This window comes from Arabidopsis thaliana, chromosome 2 (genome assembly GCF_000001735.4).
Source record: "Arabidopsis thaliana chromosome 2, partial sequence".
Lineage (NCBI taxonomy): Eukaryota > Viridiplantae > Streptophyta > Magnoliopsida > Brassicales > Brassicaceae > Arabidopsis > Arabidopsis thaliana.
In genome coordinates this window covers 3,492,087-3,510,517 of record NC_003071.7, presented here as the reverse complement: position 1 = coordinate 3,510,517, position 18,431 = coordinate 3,492,087, and the positions used below count along the sequence as shown (strand labels likewise).

At 43.4% G+C, this 18,431-nt stretch overlaps 7 protein-coding genes, 1 long non-coding RNA gene, 12 other non-coding genes and 2 pseudogenes across 23 annotated transcripts; 5 read left to right on the top strand and 17 right to left on the bottom strand.

The window, feature by feature from the left end:
• Positions 1-424: 424 nt before the first annotated feature.
• Positions 425-828, bottom strand: AT2G05395. Its single transcript, NR_140074.1, has one exon. It is a non-coding gene; the product is annotated as an other RNA (long non-coding RNA).
• Positions 829-3,194: 2,366 nt separating this feature from the next.
• On the bottom strand, positions 3,195-3,653 carry AT2G07670 (annotated as a pseudogene). The gene has a single exon.
• Positions 3,654-4,197: 544 nt separating this feature from the next.
• On the bottom strand, positions 4,198-4,518 carry AT2G07666 (annotated as a pseudogene). The gene has a single exon.
• A 739-nt stretch (positions 4,519-5,257) lies between these two features.
• AT2G00520 lies at positions 5,258-6,175 on the bottom strand. Its single transcript, NR_143629.1, has one exon. It is a non-coding gene; the product is annotated as an uncharacterized misc_RNA (transcript).
• Positions 6,176-6,909: 734 nt separating this feature from the next.
• Positions 6,910-6,996, bottom strand: AT2G07766. Its single transcript has one exon. It is a non-coding gene; the product is annotated as a tRNA-Ser (tRNA).
• Positions 6,997-7,041: 45 nt separating this feature from the next.
• AT2G07741 (ATPase, F0 complex, subunit A protein) lies at positions 7,042-8,199 on the bottom strand (the record flags this gene model as incomplete). Its single annotated transcript, NM_126768.1, has 1 exon — positions 7,042-8,199. The coding sequence occupies one exon, from the start codon at positions 8,197-8,199 to the stop codon at positions 7,042-7,044; it is 1,158 nt and encodes a 385-aa protein (NP_178810.1).
• A 24-nt stretch (positions 8,200-8,223) lies between these two features.
• On the top strand, positions 8,224-8,965 carry AT2G07835 (uncharacterized protein; the record flags this gene model as incomplete). The annotated part of the gene is made up of 2 exons (NM_001124818.3): positions 8,224-8,295; positions 8,390-8,965. The coding sequence occupies 2 exons, from the start codon at positions 8,224-8,226 to the stop codon at positions 8,702-8,704; spliced, it is 387 nt and encodes a 128-aa protein (NP_001118290.2). The 3' UTR covers positions 8,705-8,965.
• Positions 8,966-9,295: 330 nt separating this feature from the next.
• AT2G00510 lies at positions 9,296-9,778 on the bottom strand. The gene has a single exon (NR_143628.1). It is a non-coding gene; the product is annotated as an uncharacterized misc_RNA (transcript).
• Positions 9,779-9,905: 127 nt separating this feature from the next.
• AT2G07665 (uncharacterized protein) lies at positions 9,906-10,388 on the top strand. The gene is made up of 2 exons (NM_001335342.1): positions 9,906-9,963; positions 10,067-10,388. The coding sequence occupies exons 1-2, from the start codon at positions 9,951-9,953 to the stop codon at positions 10,153-10,155; spliced, it is 102 nt and encodes a 33-aa protein (NP_001324320.1). The 5' UTR covers positions 9,906-9,950; the 3' UTR covers positions 10,156-10,388.
• Positions 10,389-10,413: 25 nt separating this feature from the next.
• On the bottom strand, positions 10,414-11,666 carry AT2G00500. Of its 2 annotated transcripts, NR_143626.1 has the most exons (2): positions 11,026-11,666; positions 10,414-10,973 (listed from the first exon to the last, which is right to left on the bottom strand). It is a non-coding gene; the product is annotated as an uncharacterized misc_RNA (transcript). The 2 variants fall into 2 exon arrangements; NR_143627.1 differs by having other exon boundaries at positions 10,421-11,659.
• A 71-nt stretch (positions 11,667-11,737) lies between these two features.
• On the top strand, positions 11,738-13,445 carry AT2G07662 (uncharacterized protein; the record flags this gene model as incomplete). The annotated part of the gene is made up of 4 exons (NM_001335341.1): positions 11,738-11,963; positions 12,390-12,466; positions 12,724-12,863; positions 13,336-13,445. The coding sequence occupies exons 1-4, from the start codon at positions 11,841-11,843 to the stop codon at positions 13,443-13,445; spliced, it is 450 nt and encodes a 149-aa protein (NP_001324321.1). The 5' UTR covers positions 11,738-11,840.
• AT2G07765 lies at positions 13,078-13,160 on the bottom strand. The gene has a single exon. It is a non-coding gene; the product is annotated as a tRNA-Tyr (tRNA).
• A 51-nt stretch (positions 13,446-13,496) lies between the features above and the next one.
• AT2G05385 lies at positions 13,497-14,025 on the bottom strand. Its single transcript, NR_143728.1, has one exon. It is a non-coding gene; the product is annotated as an uncharacterized misc_RNA (transcript).
• Positions 14,007-14,078, bottom strand: AT2G07764. The gene has a single exon. It is a non-coding gene; the product is annotated as a tRNA-Asn (tRNA).
• A 41-nt stretch (positions 14,079-14,119) lies between these two features.
• On the top strand, positions 14,120-15,007 carry AT2G07739 (Ycf1 protein; the record flags this gene model as incomplete). The annotated part of the gene is made up of 1 exon (NM_126767.2): positions 14,120-15,007. Exon 1 carries the CDS (start codon positions 14,408-14,410, stop codon positions 15,005-15,007), a length of 600 nt encoding a protein of 199 aa, NP_178809.1. The 5' UTR covers positions 14,120-14,407.
• AT2G07763 lies at positions 15,006-15,076 on the bottom strand. The gene has a single exon. It is a non-coding gene; the product is annotated as a tRNA-Cys (tRNA).
• An 81-nt stretch (positions 15,077-15,157) lies between these two features.
• AT2G05375 lies at positions 15,158-15,419 on the bottom strand. Its single transcript, NR_143727.1, has one exon. It is a non-coding gene; the product is annotated as an uncharacterized misc_RNA (transcript).
• Positions 15,420-15,431: 12 nt separating this feature from the next.
• AT2G07762 lies at positions 15,432-15,506 on the bottom strand. The gene has a single exon. It is a non-coding gene; the product is annotated as a tRNA-Pro (tRNA).
• Positions 15,507-15,667: 161 nt separating this feature from the next.
• AT2G07761 lies at positions 15,668-15,742 on the bottom strand. The gene has a single exon. It is a non-coding gene; the product is annotated as a tRNA-Tyr (tRNA).
• Positions 15,743-16,048: 306 nt separating this feature from the next.
• AT2G07759 lies at positions 16,049-16,136 on the bottom strand. Its single transcript has one exon. It is a non-coding gene; the product is annotated as a tRNA-Ser (tRNA).
• AT2G07795 (uncharacterized protein) lies at positions 16,136-17,292 on the bottom strand. The gene has a single exon (NM_001036267.2). The coding sequence runs from the start codon at positions 17,224-17,226 to the stop codon at positions 16,897-16,899; it is 330 nt and encodes a 109-aa protein (NP_001031344.1). The 5' UTR covers positions 17,227-17,292; the 3' UTR covers positions 16,136-16,896.
• A 439-nt stretch (positions 17,293-17,731) lies between these two features.
• On the top strand, positions 17,732-18,179 carry AT2G07738 (uncharacterized protein). Its single transcript, NM_126766.2, has one exon. The coding sequence runs from the start codon at positions 17,818-17,820 to the stop codon at positions 18,082-18,084; it is 267 nt and encodes an 88-aa protein (NP_178808.1). The 5' UTR covers positions 17,732-17,817; the 3' UTR covers positions 18,085-18,179.
• The last annotated feature ends 252 nt before the right edge of the window (positions 18,180-18,431 follow it).

Sequence of the window (18,431 nt, the reverse complement as noted above, 5' to 3'; positions counted from 1 at the left end):
CATACTTATTTGAATTAACTACGTACTGTGTTATTATTTGTTATAGTATTATTGTTCTTTTTCTCCTCTTGAATTATCTTACTTTTTCATCTATCAAGACATTTAAACCACCAAATTTTTTTATACTCAGTAGAATTACATGTATGATTCTTCTAGCGAGTTAAAAGATTTTCTCGATTTCTCTTTTCTGCTTTGCTTTTCCACATCCACCTCTTTAATCTGCTCATTTTTTATTTTCTATTTCTCTGCTTACCTCTTGATCATTCAAGCAGTTACTACATGATTAGAACGTTGGCAATGACGAACAAAGGCTAATAACAACAAATTTTGGTTGATGTGGTGGAGACAATCGTAACGAATAACGATAGCGGATGGGATTCATGATGGATCTTGTCAATCTATAGTCTTCAACTGGTAAACTAATCCGAGAAGTAAAATGTATGTGTGTATTCGGATACGTTTATGCAAAACTTTTGTTTTACTGAAAATGGGGATTTCTCTCCAAAAACTTTTCATATTATAACCATGTCCTTATAAAAAACCTTAAAGTTGATATATATGAGAGTTATGATTATCACATCTAGAAAAGAATGATACAAAAAGTCAACAAAGACCAGCTTCCAACTTTCATAGCCTTTAAAAAGGCATCAACGTTTGTGTGCCTATATATCTCTTTAAAGCCTCGTAACTCTCATTAATCCCACCCAACCTTCAAAATAAAAAACAAAGACATGAACCGAACACAATCTCCAGCTCAGATGCTTTCTTTGCCACGGATGCCTTCGGTTTGAGGTCAGGGACTTTTTTTTTCGGCTGGTGGCTGTGATGCTAGGCTAAATGCTGTTAGTGAGACTCGGTAAACCCGGTCCATTGTAGGTGCTACTTCTTGCTCTTTTGCCCCCATTTCTCTGTGATTGGCTTTAGAACCGGGAAAAAAGAGTCAACAACAATCAATCAGTTATGCCTCTCCTCTTCCTGCCTCTCTAGCTGGCTTGATCTTAGACTCCGCTACCAGAGAAGAGCCCTTGTGTCCCTAGCTAATGGATGCCTCTTCCATTAGTGCTCCTTCCTCTGATGTCTCCGCTCGGTCAACCGTCTCTGGAATTTCTTACTTTTTCGGTTCTAAAGCCACTCCGCCCGCCATCCAGTGGATCTTCACCTGGCTAGGATTCTGACTCTCGAACGGGGGAAGGCAACCTATTAGATTGTTGACCCGACCTCAGACTTCGTTTTAGGCTGAAGTAATTGGAGGCCCATTACCCGATATGGGTATGGAATTCGTTTCACCTACCTGGTAGATATGTGTATTTGACCTCTAACCATACCTTTGCTATCTATGCTCCAACCATGATAATGATAGCGATTGGACGGTAGCAATTGGTGCTTATTTCGGGGATTCAACCGACCTGGATAAACCACTTCTGCCTTTGGCTTTGCCTCATACCCGGTCTAACTCAAACTTTGACTTTGCTATGCTTGCTTTGTTAGTATAGCAAAGTTTCTAAAGCTGTTAGCGCGTAGTCTGTCTGCTCTAAAGGAAGTCGATTTATTGATTCGTCCTTCTCGGATCGTCGTCGGTCCTTTTTTATTGGGCTCTCATGCCCGGCTAGACGATAAGATCAAAGTAACCCGCTTTAATTTAACCAACCTACTCTGTAATACTGTTTTCACCACCGGTTTGCCATGATTCATAAGCAGGAATCGTAGATCTTATCTAGGATGTTGCCGTCATCTTATAAGATGAAGAAGTCAAGCACATTTCTCTTCTTCCTAAGAAGTAAGGCTGACGGGCTAATAAGTCCCCGGAGCTTCAAAACAGGCCTTTTCATGCTCCGCAGAGGCCAATGAACTTCCGAAAGCTTCTTCTGATTGAGTGAACATACCGAGTACTTAAAAGTAGGGCATTGGATGGGACAAGCCGCTTCCTTTACTTTAAGCCGAGAGGGGTCGTCGCTAATCCTTTAGGCCGCTTCTTTCCACTTTCTACCTCTTAGTCGACTAACTCAAGTTCCTAAACGAGACAGCAGCTACCCCGCTTGCCTGTAAAGGAAGGAGTTCTTGTTCCGTTGACGTCGTCTAACTAATACATAGTTCTGAAATAGGGATTAATATGGATTGAATCATCATAATGATGACAGCTGCTACCTTCCCATTAGAAACCATCTATCTTTCTTCTTTTCCTTCGTACGAATCTTTGCTAACTTGACTGTGTTCGACGGCTGATGACCCCAATGTGTGAAATATCCACCTCCATGGGGATGCGCGACCGGGAACCATGTTGTCAGGAACTGAGCACTTTCTTGAAAGCATTGATTTGTGGTAAGACTAGAAGAGGAGATTGCTCTTTCGAAGCTAGTCAAGCGATTAAACAAAGTAATAAACCTTTCGAGTTCTTGATTTACGGCTAGAAAGAAGGACTAGAGCTTCATACCTTCCGGCTGTTCTTTCAAGATGGAAAATAATTGATCTGTAAAGGTCAGCGGTCGTAATCTGTTCGACCAGACCACGTCTTGCAACTCTTCTGGCGTCAGGGTTGCGGGAACCTGTGCTTCTTGGTTGAAATTGAAGAACAACTCCTTATGCTTTGGAGACGTTCTCAGCAACTCATAGATAGATATGTTACCTACGCCTCCGCTAAAGAAAGGAAGAACCGGGTAGCTATACGTTCCAAACAGCTAAGATATTAGTTATGCTTTAGCAACAGCTCCGTTCAGGGAGGGCGGGGATGAACACACCAAACGGCAAGCTACAAAGAAGGGTGAAACAAGCTACAAAACAGATCTGACTCCTACCTAAGGGGCATAGAACAAAAGAGAGTCAAGTCAAAGATAAGAGTTTAGTTATGCTGGGCAGTTGTCTTGGAGGAGCAGCCGCCACAGATGAAGGAGTTGCTTGAGGAAGATGCTTATTTATTTCCATAAGACCTACCTCATGGCTTGCCACTCTTACGACCAACATGGGATTGATTTCATACCTGGAGCAACTTGACCTAATCTGTCTCCTTCTAATTAGAAAAGGAGTCCCGCTAAGCACGAGGAACTGAGAAGGCAGGTGCAAGGGCTTTGATAGAGAGGGAAAGCAGACTCGACAACCACAGCCCAGTTAACTATTTGAATCAGGAGCTTCCGATCTCATCCCTTCAATCACCGTTACTCGATCCGAACTTGAACCATTCTCTTGCTACTTTTCTTTCTTCAAAAAAAAGATTGGAAGTGGAACCGATTTCCCGGAAGAGGTCTTCGGCTTGCTCTGATATGATAAGAAAGTTCGCTCCCTCTCCCTGTCAACATACATGGGATTGAGCAGCCCCCTATCTCAGAGGGTTTACCCCATGGCCAGTTTGCGATGAAAGAAACTTCAAAATGCAGCCCACATAGTCCTATCAACATACAAGGCTTTTCAATCCAGTGAAAGACAGGTCGAAAACTTCCATATCTGATAGGCTGCAAAGGAAGATTTTTGATGTCTGGTTCTATCTGTCTGTGCTTGGTCTGGACCCTTAGTTCTTGCAGGTGTAAGCGTGCTCCCCATGTAGTTTTCTTCGTTCCCGTGTAATCAGGTGCGAGTGTAACGAGTTTGTTTGAAATAAGTCCAATGAGATGATACGAAAACAAAGAGTTAAAAGCTGGCTTAGAAGAAAGTATAGTGGGCATGGTTTAGAAGGTAGGTTACCTGCTCGTAAGAGGCAGTCTAACTTAGTTAGAGGAATGCTCATCAGAAGGATAAGCAAGGTTTGATGAATTCTCCTAGAAGGAAGATCAAAAGTCAAGGTCTTCAATAGTAGTATAGTAGGGAACATATCACAACCAGCAAGCGTATTCACTATTCACGTCAACATTTTAGCAATCGAAGTCGGAGTGAGCCGATTCAATGTCTACAGGGCGTCTGTGTAACACATATCAAAGCGTCTGTTGCCAAGTCTAATATCTGATATCTGTGTTAGCTGCCTGCCTGTCTCTCCCTGCCCACGACATGGGTTGGACTTAGAGTCTCTTTCTTGTCTGTAGTTGGTGTATTCATATCTCTCCTTTGAATGGCATAGATCTTCGTAGTACCAGTCAGCTAACAGGATCGGCGTATGGGCAAGCAAAGAATCTAAAATCATCCTTTCCTGTCAGTAGCCGGGTAGGTAAAGAGGTCTTCTGCACTACCACTAGTAGTAAACTTCAGAGACCACTACTGGGCAAGTAAAAAGAATTAATTATGCCGACGATCTGATCTGAGTTGGTCTAGTAGCGCCCTGGTAGCCATTCTGGTATCGAGAGGTTCTTGGGAGGAAGATTGTCTAGACTTGGAGTGTGCTACCACTAAGGTTAACCAGATAAGAGAGTCCTCACCTAACAAGCAAGTGCTAATAGCTAACAGTAATAGGAATTCAAGTAAGTAAGACTCCACTATTAACTGGAAACAAGGAATGACCAGCTTCAGAGGGATCCAGCACAGATTACTATTCAACCAGTTGGACAACAGATAACAAGGGAATAGCCCGGTCAGGCAACTTCTCCCTCTGTGCAGCATTTGCTTCGACAGATTGAGGGGGTCGTAGATCAGGCAACAGCAGATAAATCTATTGAATGTCCATCAGCCGTAAAAGAAGGGCAGGGCACCCCAGGGGCTCATCTTCTAACTATAGGGAAAAGAAGAACAAGAAAGACTGTAAGACAGAAACGGAAAGAGTATGCGCGGACTAGGTTGAGAATCTCTGCGAGGCAGCACACCGGTAAAGATAGTTTAAGAATTTAGCTCAGTGTGCTGCATCAATGATCTTCTTATTGGAAAGCTGAAGATCAAGGCACCATGTTCGGGTTGGTCAACTCCTCCAAGTAGCCCTAACGAAGTAACCCTTCAGGGCCAACGGAGTAGCCCTGGGCGTAGCAACCCCCCGTGGGCCTGAGGGTTGAGGGTATCTGTCATACGTGGAAGAAGAAGAACAATAAGACTCGGAAACCGTAGTGACCTTCGGAACTGTGAGTGACCTTCGTTCGAGATGCAGTATGAACTCGGAAGACTTGCTTCGCTAGCACCGTATGGGATAAATCTTCATATGGAGGAGAAGGAAGACTGAGGAACTGCACATGCGGCGTCCTTGCGAAGTAACCCCCAACGGAGTAGTCCTCACTGGGATTGAGGGTTCGGCTTGTTGCGTGCTTCGCCATGAGTATGAAGAGTTGCTTTGCTTTTTAAAACCGTATGTGAACCCCAAGGGTGTGCTAGATGATGAGGGGTGAGGGGATGGGGTTCCTGCACTCTATGGAAAATGTACTTTTGTAATAGTCAAACATTTCAATTCTAAAAATTTGATAGAGTTGGTGATTATGAGTGGAGGGAAGTACGGCTAGGACCTTTGGCCAAGTGAAGGATCAACCAAAGTCGACGAGTTGGTTTATGATTATTGGGTTTTCGAAGAGAGGGTTTTTGTAATCATGAGTTGGTGGTCGATCGTCAGTAGATTCTGAGTTGAGTATGGTTTGGATACAAGATAAGGATCAAGCAATAAGGCGACATTAAACTGTCATGTAATCATCATCGATTTCACGAGTAAGGTATAGAAAAGCAAAATTATGAGTCGAGTACAGCTTGGACCTTCAACACTAGTCGACATTCAACTGGCATTTAATCTTGGACGAATTCAATTCCAACTAATTCGGTAGAATCTAGAATAGTGAGATGGAAGACCCCTCTCCTTATCAGTTTCCTATGGACCTTCGACTAGATCACACGAGCTACTCCCACCTTGTTCAACTGTGTGATTTGTCGTTTTCCGAGATTCGGTTTCTTCTTTTTTCTTGATCCGAGGTAAGGTGCTTTTTTTGATCGATCAACAGGTAATATAGAAGGATGAGGCTGTGATTTACCTAGTGAATCAACAAGATCGAAACACACCAATCGATCAAATCATTTTTGAAAAACTTGTACATCGTCTGATGTAGCCTTTTGCTTCGCGATATTCAAGTTTGGGTTTTTGCTTCGCGATATTCAACTATGCCTATATGAGAGATTGAGTTCACGACAATCAATTCCAAGTAATCATGTCAGTAGAATTGAGAAAGATGAGTTGAGTATGGATCTCCCCTCGGACAAGTACCAAGCAAGATCCACTGTCATGTAATGATTTCACTAATATAGAAGAAACCAAATTATGTCAATAGAATCGAGAAAGATGAGTGGAGTATCGAGTTGAGCTTGGATCACTCCTCTCCTTATCAGTCTCCTTCCTCTAGCGCAGCAAAGCAGCCCGAAGCACTTTCTTTCTTTCTCTAGCGCAGCAGATAGGTCGCCCATACCCTTTGCCCATTGGTGTGCTGCTTCATTCCTAGCGAAGCAAGTGTGGTTCTCTTTGGTTCCGTAGTCCTTTTACTCTGAATGATATTAGGTTGGATTTTACTTAAAGGCTGTTCCGAAAAAAGAGAGACTTCTAGGCTCGCAATAAAGCTAAGGTCCTGATCGAGCAACTAGTCGTCCTATCTATCCACCTCTCCATAATAATAGGATCCACCAATTCTTCTGCGAGAGCTACTGTACCCGAACAGTAGAAGGGGTGGTTAATTATGGTGTCTACTGATATATTAGGAAACATGTCCAGAACTGGCACTCCTGGCAGAACGTCGTTATCTGCAGAATTCGTGGAACTGGCAAAAAGTAGATTCAGATTTCTCTGTCGTCGCATAGCTTATCCCCATTTTTTTTTCAGCAACTGAACGGGAAGTGGCTTAGGAAAGGACTAATCGGATGCGCTCGCCCAGCGAGAAAGGCCCTAACCCTTGCCGACCAAGAAAAAAAGAGAAGATAACGAAAGGGAGACAAAGTTCCTAACAAAATCATAACACAAGGTACCCATTCCATCTATCATATCAGTCGAGTCGATCCGATTCGTTCTTATCAGGCGGCAAGAGAGAACTTATGACTTCGCGGATGGAGAGGGATTCGAACCCCCGGTATTCCTAGAAATACTTCGGTTTTCAAGACCGACTCTTTCAACCGCTCAGACATCCATCCCTCGCTTTTGTTCAATTATAAATATAAATAAAAGAAAGAAGAACTTTAATGGAGATTTATAGCATCATTCAAGTAAATACAGATTAAGATCGTAAAAACATAAGCTTGTAATATAGCTACACCTAATTCCAGACCGGTTAATGCAAGAACTATAAATAAAGGACCAAGAGCCCCTATAAAATAGAAAATATCATTCATACATAGCATAGTCCAAGCGAACCCACTTAAAATCTTTACTAAACTATGACCGGCCATCATATTAGCAAATAAACGTATTCCTAAGCTTAATGCGCGAAAACAATAAGAAATTAGCTCAAGGAGTACTAAAAAAGGTGCTAACGGCAGTGGGACTCCTGCGGGTAATAAAAAGCTGAAAAAATGAAGCCCATGTCTTTGAAATCCCACTATAGTAATGCCAATAAAAATCGAAAATGAGAGAGCCAAAGTAATGAGAAAATGACTTGTCACTGTGAAGCTATAAGGTATCATACCCTGAAGATTACAAAATAACAAAAAAAGAAAAGTGACCAAGATGCAAGGGAAAAACATTTGTTTCACATTCCCGGAAAGACCACCTATTTGTTCCTTTACCAGGTTCAGCACGAAATCATAAAGAAGCTCTACCAAGGATTGCCAAGCATTTGGGACTAAGTTTCCTCCTCCCTTTTTAGTAACAAAATGAATCAGAAGTAGGAAAAAACTCAGAGTTAGCAGCATGAACAAAGATGGATTTGTGAATGAGAAATAGAAGTTTCCGATATGCATAGGAATCAATGGGACAATCTCAAATTGGTCCAGTGGGGAGGCCGCCGCCTGTCCCACTATATTCAGAGCTTCTTGAAAGGCTTCCCCGGATACTCCGTTTTGGGTTAAATCATCAGCAATGGACTGCAAAAAAGGGACATTGTCGCTTTCCGCATGTAAAGCTTCGCCCAAAATCAAGCCCATTTCGGGATCTTGCGTTAATGCCTCACACTTCTCGCGTATCTCACATTGCAGCTCTACTACACGCTCATCGTTAGGATTAAGGCCCGGACAATCCTCAAAAATACCAGCATGAGTATCCTGAGTACCGGACGCTTGACCACTAGAAAAGTTAGTGCATTGACTCGCAAAAGATGTATCAATGGTGGAAGCAGAAGATGTATCAATGGTGGAACTTGAATTAAGACTATTTTCATCAAACAAAAAGATTCGTCGCATATTGGATTAATTGATTTCAACAAAATGATTCCCTCCAGACAGCTTCACTCCGTCAAGCCTCTAGGAGTAGTGAAGAACTATAGAAAGTTGTGGTTGGTTGTTGACCAACAAAAGCATGGGAGAAAACCAAGAAAAAGGGGGCATAGAGATTTCTTCTCTTATGAGATTGATAGTTTGATCCCGTAAGCAGTCCTCTTCTTATATACGTATTATTGGCTGCTGCACTTCTGTCACTGACTCAGTAGAGGAGGCAAAGACAAACGGATTGAAGCCCAATAAGGAAAGAGTCTGCCTCAAGCCTGTGGAAAAGCCCGTACAAGGTCTGACTCGTGCGGTGGAGCTACACATGGGTGATTTGGAAGGGCAAGATAGACCTGACCCTATAAGTACAATGGTTGGTCCCTCCGGAACCGGTAATCTCCGTTTGACTTCCTTTCAGCAGGTGCGCAGCAAGTATTCTTTCACAAGAAAGACGCAACCCAGCCCCCTTAGCTACTTGTACTAAAAAAAAACTAGGACGGAAGGAGGAACCCCTGCTTATCCCGGCTACAATAAATAACTATCGAAGAGCGATCCATCTGAAGAATGGCGCTCGTATATCCCTAGACGTGGGTTTGTACTTTTTTAGAAGGGCGAGGTTTGGAACTCTCAAGCAAGACATGATCTACATAATAAGACATCATAGGCGCCTAGAGATAAAGGTACGGTTCATCGCCTTACTTATCCAAGCGTGTTGCCGGATAGTCGGATATGACTATCTCTTTTTTTATGAGGTTAGGAACCATTTGCTCTTAGCAGCATTGCTCATTATTATTAGGTAACGCATTCCCGTTTATCGATTTGAAGGTTAGGGTGACACGTTGTCGCTTTCGCTTTAATAATGAATGATATGGAGTCATGCAAGGAGCGCGCTTTATTATATAATATAAAGGGCTTTTCACCATCTATTTCTGCCCGAACTCTTCCTGAGTCTCCCTCCTAGCGAACGGGATTAGATACCTCACTCGCATTCGCCTAATCAAGCAGAACGCCACTCGGCGATCATCTGACAACTGGTCTCGCCTATAGTGTCGAACACACATAAGTATAGGTTTTGTTGTCCTTACGACGGTTGGGTTGTCAAAGACCGGATCTTTGCACTTCGCGATCCTTATCCGAGTATGGGCTTTGTGCAAGGCCTCATAGAACAATGAAGTAATGTATCCATACGAGCTCCGGCCCTCAGCAGCTCGAATACAAAATAAACTTGTTCATTTATGTTACCTTTTGTGGACCTTCAACCTTTCACCTTTCATAGATCTGGGAAAGGCGGTTTTGGAAGTGACGTTGAGACTGGGCACGTACGAGAAGTAATAAAGAAAGCAAAGGGGAAAAAGGGGTCACCTGTATCCGTATCCGTCCTGGAAAAGCGCCCTTCATATCTTTGCGAGGACAGAACTCAAAATGAAATCGAAAAGCTAGGACCAAACTCTTGATTAGGGATCATCATCCGCTTTTAAGCTCGACAACGGCAGAATACGTATTGGAAACCTTTCCCATAGAAAGGCTTGAAGACCTCCAAACTCAAGTATTCCCAAGGTGCACACTCAATGCAAGGTTTCCAGCAGACAAATGATAGGAAGCACTTTCACTCGATTGCATTGGTCTAAAATGCTAGCTTGAAAAGGAAGTCCCTTACACGAGTCCAATTCTTTTTTGGTTATTAGCAAGCTTTGAAGAACATTTTCTCGATCTTCACTTCAACTGGCCGGATGTGGATGGAACGTATGCTACGAGTGCTTTAGTTGCGACGTGGGTACCGGTTGTATTCTAAGTTGATTCAACAACAGCCTAAGTTTCCTTATTTCATCAAATTTCCTGTTAGCAGGATCGGGTAGGATAGTGAGTGTCAGGAGAAAGAAAAGAATTAGAAGCGTCTCTCATAGGTTCACCAATTTATTGACTCTTGCCAGGTAGCCCGATGTCTCATCGTAAGATGTTGGTGAGTCTTAGACCAATTGGGGCCAAGGAGGGTTTGGTTAATAAATAAGTATTAAAGGCACGACGAGCGCAGGCATGTGATTGTAAGGGATTTCCAGTCCCTGGCTAGCGATGATAGCGATGTAAGCCCGGCAAGCAAGGAAGGTTGTAAGGGGTTTCAAGCCCCTGGCTAGCGGTCAAGTAAGTAAAGAGATGTCGGTTGCTTGAGGTAGGATTTGGAAGTCCTACCGAGACCGGTTCCCTGTCCTATAAATGTAATAAGTAAGTCGGCTCTGTTGTGTGAAAATGGTACCGGTGGTTGCTTCGAAAGCGTAGATCAATAGGGCGGTGTAGCGGAATACATGGCTAAAACCTATTATTATTTGGTTGTGTATGTCGGTTGAATGTCCCACCAAGGCCAAGTCCCCACGTGATGTGGGCTTTCTAGATGTCTTTGTTCCTGCTTTGAGCCGAGTTTGGGTGGTTCTGCCGGTATTGGTTTATACGGCTACTCTCGAATTTCGGGGTGAAAAAGGACCGGACTGTTTTCCTTCCCTGGAACCTATGCCATCGAGAAATAAGGAAATCATGGTTTTGATAATATCGGGGTTATTAAATAAAGGACCAATGTTTATTCTCCTTAAAGATGATCTCTGTCATCGAGAAATGTATAAATAATGGTTTCGAGACTCATATATAGGGGTTCTAAAGTCTCCCTCGAACCCCGGGATTGATGAATCCCCGTCCCTGGGTCGCCAAAGAGATATGTCTATAGTTGAATTCGCGCGTAAATCCTTTTGAAGTGGAATCCGGACCTTTGTCTATAGTTGAATTCGCGCGTAAATCCTTTTGAAGTGGAATCCGGACCTTTATGCCGATGCGATTGAGATCATCTCTGTACTGTGGGCGAAACCCGTTGTTGGTGATATGATATAAAAGTCCGCTGATCGTCTAGTTCAATAAAATAAATAGTAGGTATCCGGTTCAAGTGCAGGCGATGGACTTTGAAAGGGAGGTCTTCTCTCAGTGCTGGCTTCTCCGTCGCGCTAAGATAGGAGCAGAGGAGAAGTCCAGTTTTATTAATAGGAGAGAAAGAAAGATAGAACGAATTTTGTTGCTTTAGATAGACCGATGTGTTTTCTTTCTTCATGAATAAAAGGGCAACGATTCGAGAATATTGTTCTAATAGAGGGAGTTGCTCTTTTCCTCTTTGCCCTACTTCTGTTTCCCGTAAATAGTATGCGAGCTGATGGTATCCTTAGCTGTATTCCTATGAAATGGAAGGGATGCAAATAAAGTCCTATTTTCAATTCCGAGATACTCAGATCTTAAAGGGTTTCTCAAACGGGAAATCTTAACAGAAGAATGTCAATATAAACAGGATAGTACTGTTCCGAATCCTCGATCTAGTAGGTATTCCTACTGTAACACTATACAGTAAAGCTCCTTTTTAAGATCACAACCCAGCACAGAGGAGTTTGTTGCGTGGGATTAAACGCATAATTCGTGCATCCGAGAATGGGATGTCAAACCCTACTTTCCTCAAATACGAGGAATGGATAAGCCAGGCTAGTATGTTCTGCTAACTACGGAAGGAATAAGAAGGTAAGGACTCAACCTTAGCTGTGATCTTTTATAGCACACCCCTGATACACGCTGGTGTGCTTGTGCTGCAGTTTAGAATGCTGATTCCTGGGTGGGTAGTTCCTACTCTTGCTTCCCTTGGTTTTAGCAGGTATTTGTTTCTAGCTTCGGTAGTTAACCAACTATTCCCTTTTCAGCACACTCTTTGGCGTGCGATAATAGTACACTTTTAGGAATCCCACACCAAGTGAACAGAGTTATCGGCTGATACTTTCCTTGTTCCTAGGGTTGAGCAGAAGTTGGTTGACTAGCTACTACTTGAAGTCAGCACACTCCTCTGCTTTTCCGATGCTTTGACCAGCTACTTGTTTTCCTAACCCGAGCTAATCCTCTGTGCTGTAATGGAGGAGTGTGCTGAATAGGACAGGTAATCTACAATCCTACACCGGACGAGTTCCTTGTGATAGCACACCCGAGGATTAGACCGAAGTTTCCTTATTTAGCACACTCTTACACGTGAGCACGCATGCAATAATAGTAGTAGCTCTCTTCTGTGCTGCCGAGGTTTGCTTTCTTTTGACTGTAGATGAAACTTTTCAAAAAAAGATTGCTCTTTCCCTTAGAAATGGGGTTGCTAACTTTTACAGCTATATGAAATGAAAGTTGGCGATTCCTTCTGCCATAGTAGAGCTAAAGCCGCCGTAGCAGTTCAGTGTATCATAAGGTAGGAAAGGTCGTCCCCTCTTGCTCTAGCAGTCAACGACAGAAAAAAGCAGGGACGTGTTATGGTTACCAGAAAGGGAATAAGGAAAGGAATCTACATATTAAATCCTCTATCGGCACAAAGAAAATGCAGGAAATGGACATCAGAGTGAATAGTTTCGCTGGTAACTCACCTCTCCGATCTATCTCATCTTCAGATACTTTACTTACGAAGCCAGTATCCTCTTCTTAACCTTCTCTCTTTCTTCTTTCCTTCAGCACACTACTTTCTTTCTCTTTGTTTGAAGCCAACTTCAGCACACTCCTACCGAAGCAAGTTCCCTTAGCTGCCCTTCCTGTTTCCTCAGCTTTAAGTCCTCCTGTTCCGGCAGTTCACCTCTTCGTGTTCCGTCTAATAGGTAAGATTTTTTCCCCAACTTGCTTGATTAACGGGCATTTTCGGGGACTAGCCCGCTTCTTCATTAAAAAAGAGGGCGATTGCCCGGTCCTCTTTCATGTGGAATCATTTTAGATCGTATCCCCCCAAGCCTGCCTCCACTTTCTTATGTGAAAGAGTTATTCTATGAAAGAAAATCTCGTTTTTTCACATATACAAGCTAAAACTACAACAAGTGGGAGAGGCAGGATTCGAACCTACGTAGAAAAACTTCAACAGATTTACAGTCTGCCGCTTTTGACCACTCGGCCACTCTCCCCTTCCCGGGCCGAGGCCCCCTCAATGGGTTCTAAGAAGGAGGTTTTTTCCCTGAATCAATAAAAAAATAAACTTATTGATTTGATTGAAGGGAACTAATACTATTTCTTAGCTTAGCTAGCGTTCCGGGAGAATCTAGTCATTTAGTCAATTCATAACAATCTCTGTAAAGCAAGGGACAAAGCTTCTACGACAGCTTCCCCCTCATGTAGTCGTCGGCCTTCCCCAGCCCCCCTTCGTCGCTTCCGGCGAAGCTGCGAGCCCTACCCTTCTCGAGCCTACTTAAATAGCTTACGCTTACCAAGCCTAGTCTACTAAAAGAGGGCTACAGTAAGCAAGCTTTCCCCCTTTGTTTTTGTTGTGGGTCGCGCCTCACCGCAGGCACTGAATGAATGAAATGAGTGGTCTGCAAGCCTTCCCCCTTTAAAATTACCAAGAACTTCGTTGCCACTAGTGGCGAATAAAATTTCAACCATCCCACCCGAAAACCACTAGGAGCCTAAAGAGAGTTCAGTCTACAAGAAGCTGGCAGAGCTTTAGCCATTGGACTACATCGCACTATCCTACCTAAACCCTTTTCTTGTTTGTTCGGATTCTGTTCTTTTTCGAATGAGGCTAGTGGAGACAAATTCCTTCCGACTAATGAAGAGATACTACTCCAGTCTTCCCATTCATTCCCAGTTGATCCTTCTTTTCTTCCTAAGAATTTAACGAACCAAGTTCACCTATACGAGAGTGAGGAATCAAAACCAACAATCAACTTTCCACTTTTGACACGATTCAGCTAGTTTAGAAACAAAGGAGAAGGACAGGGGCCGTTAGGTCAGAAAAGCGATAACTAACAAATCTCCCCAAGTAGGATTTGAACCTACGACCAATCAGTTAACAGCCGACCGCTCTACCACTGAGCTACTGAGGAACAATGGGAGATTAGATCTTATAGAGTTCAATTCCCGTTCTCAACCCACATGACCAATATGAACTCGAAGTTTCCTTCGTAACCCCCGGAACTTCTTCGTAGTGGCTCCGTTCCATGCCTCATTTCATAGGGAACCTCAAAGCGGCTCTATTTATTTCATTATATTCTATCCATATCCCAATTCCATTCATTTAATATCCCTTTGGTGTCATTGACATAAGAGATGTCGTTTCTAGTCTATCTCTTTCTATTTCTATATATGGAAAGTTGCAAAATCATCATATAATAATCCATAAATTGAAATAGAAAAGAAAAAGGGGAGGTTTGTGATGGTTTTTCAATCTTTTATACTAGGTAATCTAGTATACTTATGCATGAAGATAATCAATTCGGTCGTTGTGGTCGGACTCTATTATGGATTTCTGACCACATTCTCCATAGGGCCCTTTTATCTCTTCCTTCTCCGAGCTCGGGTTATGGACGAAGGAGAAGAAGGAACCGAGAAGAAAGTATCAGCAACAACAGGTTTTATTGCGGGACAGCTCATGATGTTCATATCGATCTATTATGCGCCTCTGCATTTAGCATTGGGTAGACCTCATACAATAACTGTCCTAGCTCTACCGTATCTTTTGTTTCATTTCTTCTTCTGGAACAATCACAAACACTTTTTTGATTATGGATCTACTACCAGAAATGAAATGCGTAATCTTCGCATTCAATGTGTATTCCCGAATAATCTAATTTTTAAATTATTCAACCATTTAATTTTACCAAGTTCAATGTTAGCCAGATTAGTAAACATTTATATGTTTCGATGCAACAACAAGATGTTATTTGTAACAAGTAGTTTTGTTGTTTGTGTCCGTATGTTACTAGTTGAGTGGGCTTTCCCTTTGTTCCAGTTATTTCTGGTCATGAAGGTGTAGGCCAAGGACGGAGTCGAACCGTCATTACAGGATTTGCAGTCCGATACATTTCCATTATGTTACCTAGCCAAACCCGCCACCTCATGTGCCAAAGTAAAACGGTTGTTCTTTCTTCCCTCTTTTTTATACATATGCTGGGGCGGGCGGAGCGCTCTATATGACCGGCGGCGGGTTACCAGAGAGGAGGGGACAACTTCTTTCTCCCTTGCCTTGCTCAATTTTCGTTTTATGATTGAAAGTAGCAAGCAACTCTACTACTAGTACAGAGGCCAGATAGAAGGTTGCTCATCCAGCCCAGCGGATCTATTGTTTATGCAGCAGTGCGATGCGGCTGAAAAACATAAGCCCCATTTTCTTAGTAAGATGAGTAAGGTATAGGTTTGGGAAAACTCCAAAACAAAGGTTCCAAAAAAAAAGACATTAATCAAGGTGACAGGATTCGAACCTATGGCCCTCTGTACCCAAAACAGATGCGCTGACCAGACTGCGCTACACCTCGCGTCTCACTGTAATTGCTTTTTTTTTTTCATCTGCCTCCTGCACTATACGGCTTTTTGCCTTCTTCCTTCTTTCACTTGAATTTTAAAAATCCGGCTCGCTCTCGGCTACGTGTCCAAAGGACCAAAAGGCCATTCTTCATATACCTCAGCTCCGAGAATAGAAGTGGTTGTGGATTCGAACCACTGACACAAGGATTTACAGTCCTTTGCTCTAACCAGCTGAGCTGAACCACTTTTCCAAAAGTCTCTTCTTTTCTTCATCGAAGAGCGCCCTACCTTACCACTTGACTAGTAAGGGAAAAGCCCTTTACTAATCTAATTAATAGGGAAAACTTCTTCGTCAAGCTTTAGAGCAGCTCTTTCAATTGACGACTAATCTCCCAACATGCTCAAGAACCGAGAGCCGCCCAGGGACTGGACGGCCATAGGGAGCTTACTTATGAAGATAGGCCGGTCAAACAAAAAAACGCGCAACGGGCTCCCCGCTCCTAGTCACTAAGTAGTGCTCTTCTCATTTCGCCCGCCCGTTTCACTTCCGCGCCGGAGGAAATGGGATTCGAACCCATGATACAATCTTCTTGTATGTCGATTTAGCAAACCAATGCCTTAAGCCACTCAGCCATCCCTCCAAGTTGTTGATCGGAATTTTTTAAAGAGTCAAGTCTTACTTATTTAAGCTGGAATTAAAATCTTCTTCTCTTATGATATTTTATAGAGTTTCGTTTCTTTTATCTATCTCCCCATTCGAACGAGAGAATTGAGTTGATAGCTTCAGTAGTGGTTGCTTGATGGTGTGTAGTGGGATGACCTCGTAGCGATCATATTAGTATGTATATGAGCAGGACTTTAAAGATCTGATATCTTTCAAGAAAGTTGGACCATTTATCACATCAAGGTAACTACGATAGGCAAAAGAAGACTCTTAGGTCGTTGATTCAAATTCTACCTATATTTGCATTCACTTAATGGTCAAACGTACAATGGAATTGACTCTAACATCCGATCCGGCCGGAGGAAAGACTTACTACTACAAGGGCTTGTGCCAACCAACAAGAAGGGGGACGGAGCAAAGACATCTCTTGGCCAGAACCGGACATTGCCCTTTACCATCTCACCACTAGGAGACTGGGACTCGAGGCGTGGTTAAGTATTCCCTTCCGCTCTGGAAGTAAATTTATTTCCTATCTTTCGGTTCCAAATCTTTTTTTCTTATAAAGAGTGTATTGTATGGTCCAGTTGGTGTGGAGAGATGGGTCACTCTTGCGCATCTCGCGCTGTGGTGATTGGTAGAGGAGCCGAGCGTACGCAAGAATCAAGTGCCTCAGGGCTTCCACTAGGCAATCGGACCACTACATCGAATGAAATAAACTGGTTTCACGCTGCCTGAGGTCAAGTCTTCCCCGCTATTCTAACTCTAAATCCCGGTCGCACCCTTCGCACAACAAATCCACTTTGAGGCGTCGGCTGAACCTTCGATCCTTTAGGAAATGACCAGCAACAGGAGGATGAGATGCCGAGGAATTTTGGTGCTAATCCCACAGGACCAATCCCGTTGTTTGGGCCAGCCGAGAAGACAGACAGCGCACTCAGGACTAGGCCCGTATCCAGAACGAATAGAAGGAGGATAATTGCCATTTTTATGCTAACAGGCTGCTCAACTTTTGGAATGAGAACCAAAAGAGACCGATTAATCTCCGCGTACTGTCTCGGATCACTCATGGGAACGGGAGTGGGTGGTCCCTAGGAACGGCGGAAAGGAAGTACTGGTTCAACCAGATACGAGTGACGGAACCGGGGTTGATCAAAGACATGCGCCGAGTGCCAGGAATGACTATAAGCCGATAGAGTCGTTGTGGCATGCCATGAACCGAGATACAATTTGACTAGTGCCAGGTACAAGAAAGAGTTGATTGCCCGAAAGAGGGCAGCGCCTCGCCTCAAAACCTGTGTGGTAGCATTACCCCGGTGCAAGTGTCTCCTCTTTGGTTGCGGGCCTTAGCTGGATCTGAATCAGTGGGCGGAATCGAAGTGTAAATAGGAGTGCTCTACTCCGAATCAGGTGGCCTTGGGAGCTCTTTAGTTAGGTAACACAAGGCTCTTCAAGACCTTGTTTGTGGGTTCCATTCCTAAAAAGATTAGGTCCGTGATGGTAGTGGTGGATCGCTTTTCTAAGTATGCTGTGTTCATAGCAGCGCAACATGCATGCACCGTCCATGATGCTGCGGAGTTGTTCCTTAAGCATGTGGTCAAAATCTTTGGCTTGCCCAGGGATATTGTGAGTGATCGGTCTGGCTCTGAACCTACGTGCCTATGACTTCGTTTCCCAGGAAATCCGTACAGCGGAAGATCCTGAATTTGAGACTTTCTACACCAAAAATCTTCTTTGGGCTATCATTCCACCAAACCCTAGTAAAGGAATCTTTAGGTTTTGGTGCCACATCTGTCAGATTGGAGCCATCCTGCATCCAAGACTTTGATCATCTAGCTGAGGAAATTGGTAAATCTTATATAGGCTCTCGGGTGCCTTCAAAAGGAAGTTCCTCCACTAAATCGGAATCTGACTCACAAGTCGAATAGTCCTCAGCATGGAGAAAAGCGGGGCACATTGGACAATACACCATAACTTGCTTCTTCACTCGAGTTGCTCCTCACGTACGCATGTTCTAATAGTCGAGTTGCTGTTGCTAAAGCACCTATGGTTCCATCCCTGGTAACTTCAACCGCTGCCTAAGATCCTTAGAAAAAGAGTGTCGATAAGCGGCATGCTTTTAATCGATCTAAGAACTGTGTTCGGCTTCTGAGTCCAAATCCCAACTAAGGCTAAACAAGAATTAATCGCTTATGAAAGAGATGAAATTGCAGAATCCGTTGATCGATCCATCAGGGGCTTTACCCTGGCACTTCCCACTTACTCCTAGCAGCCT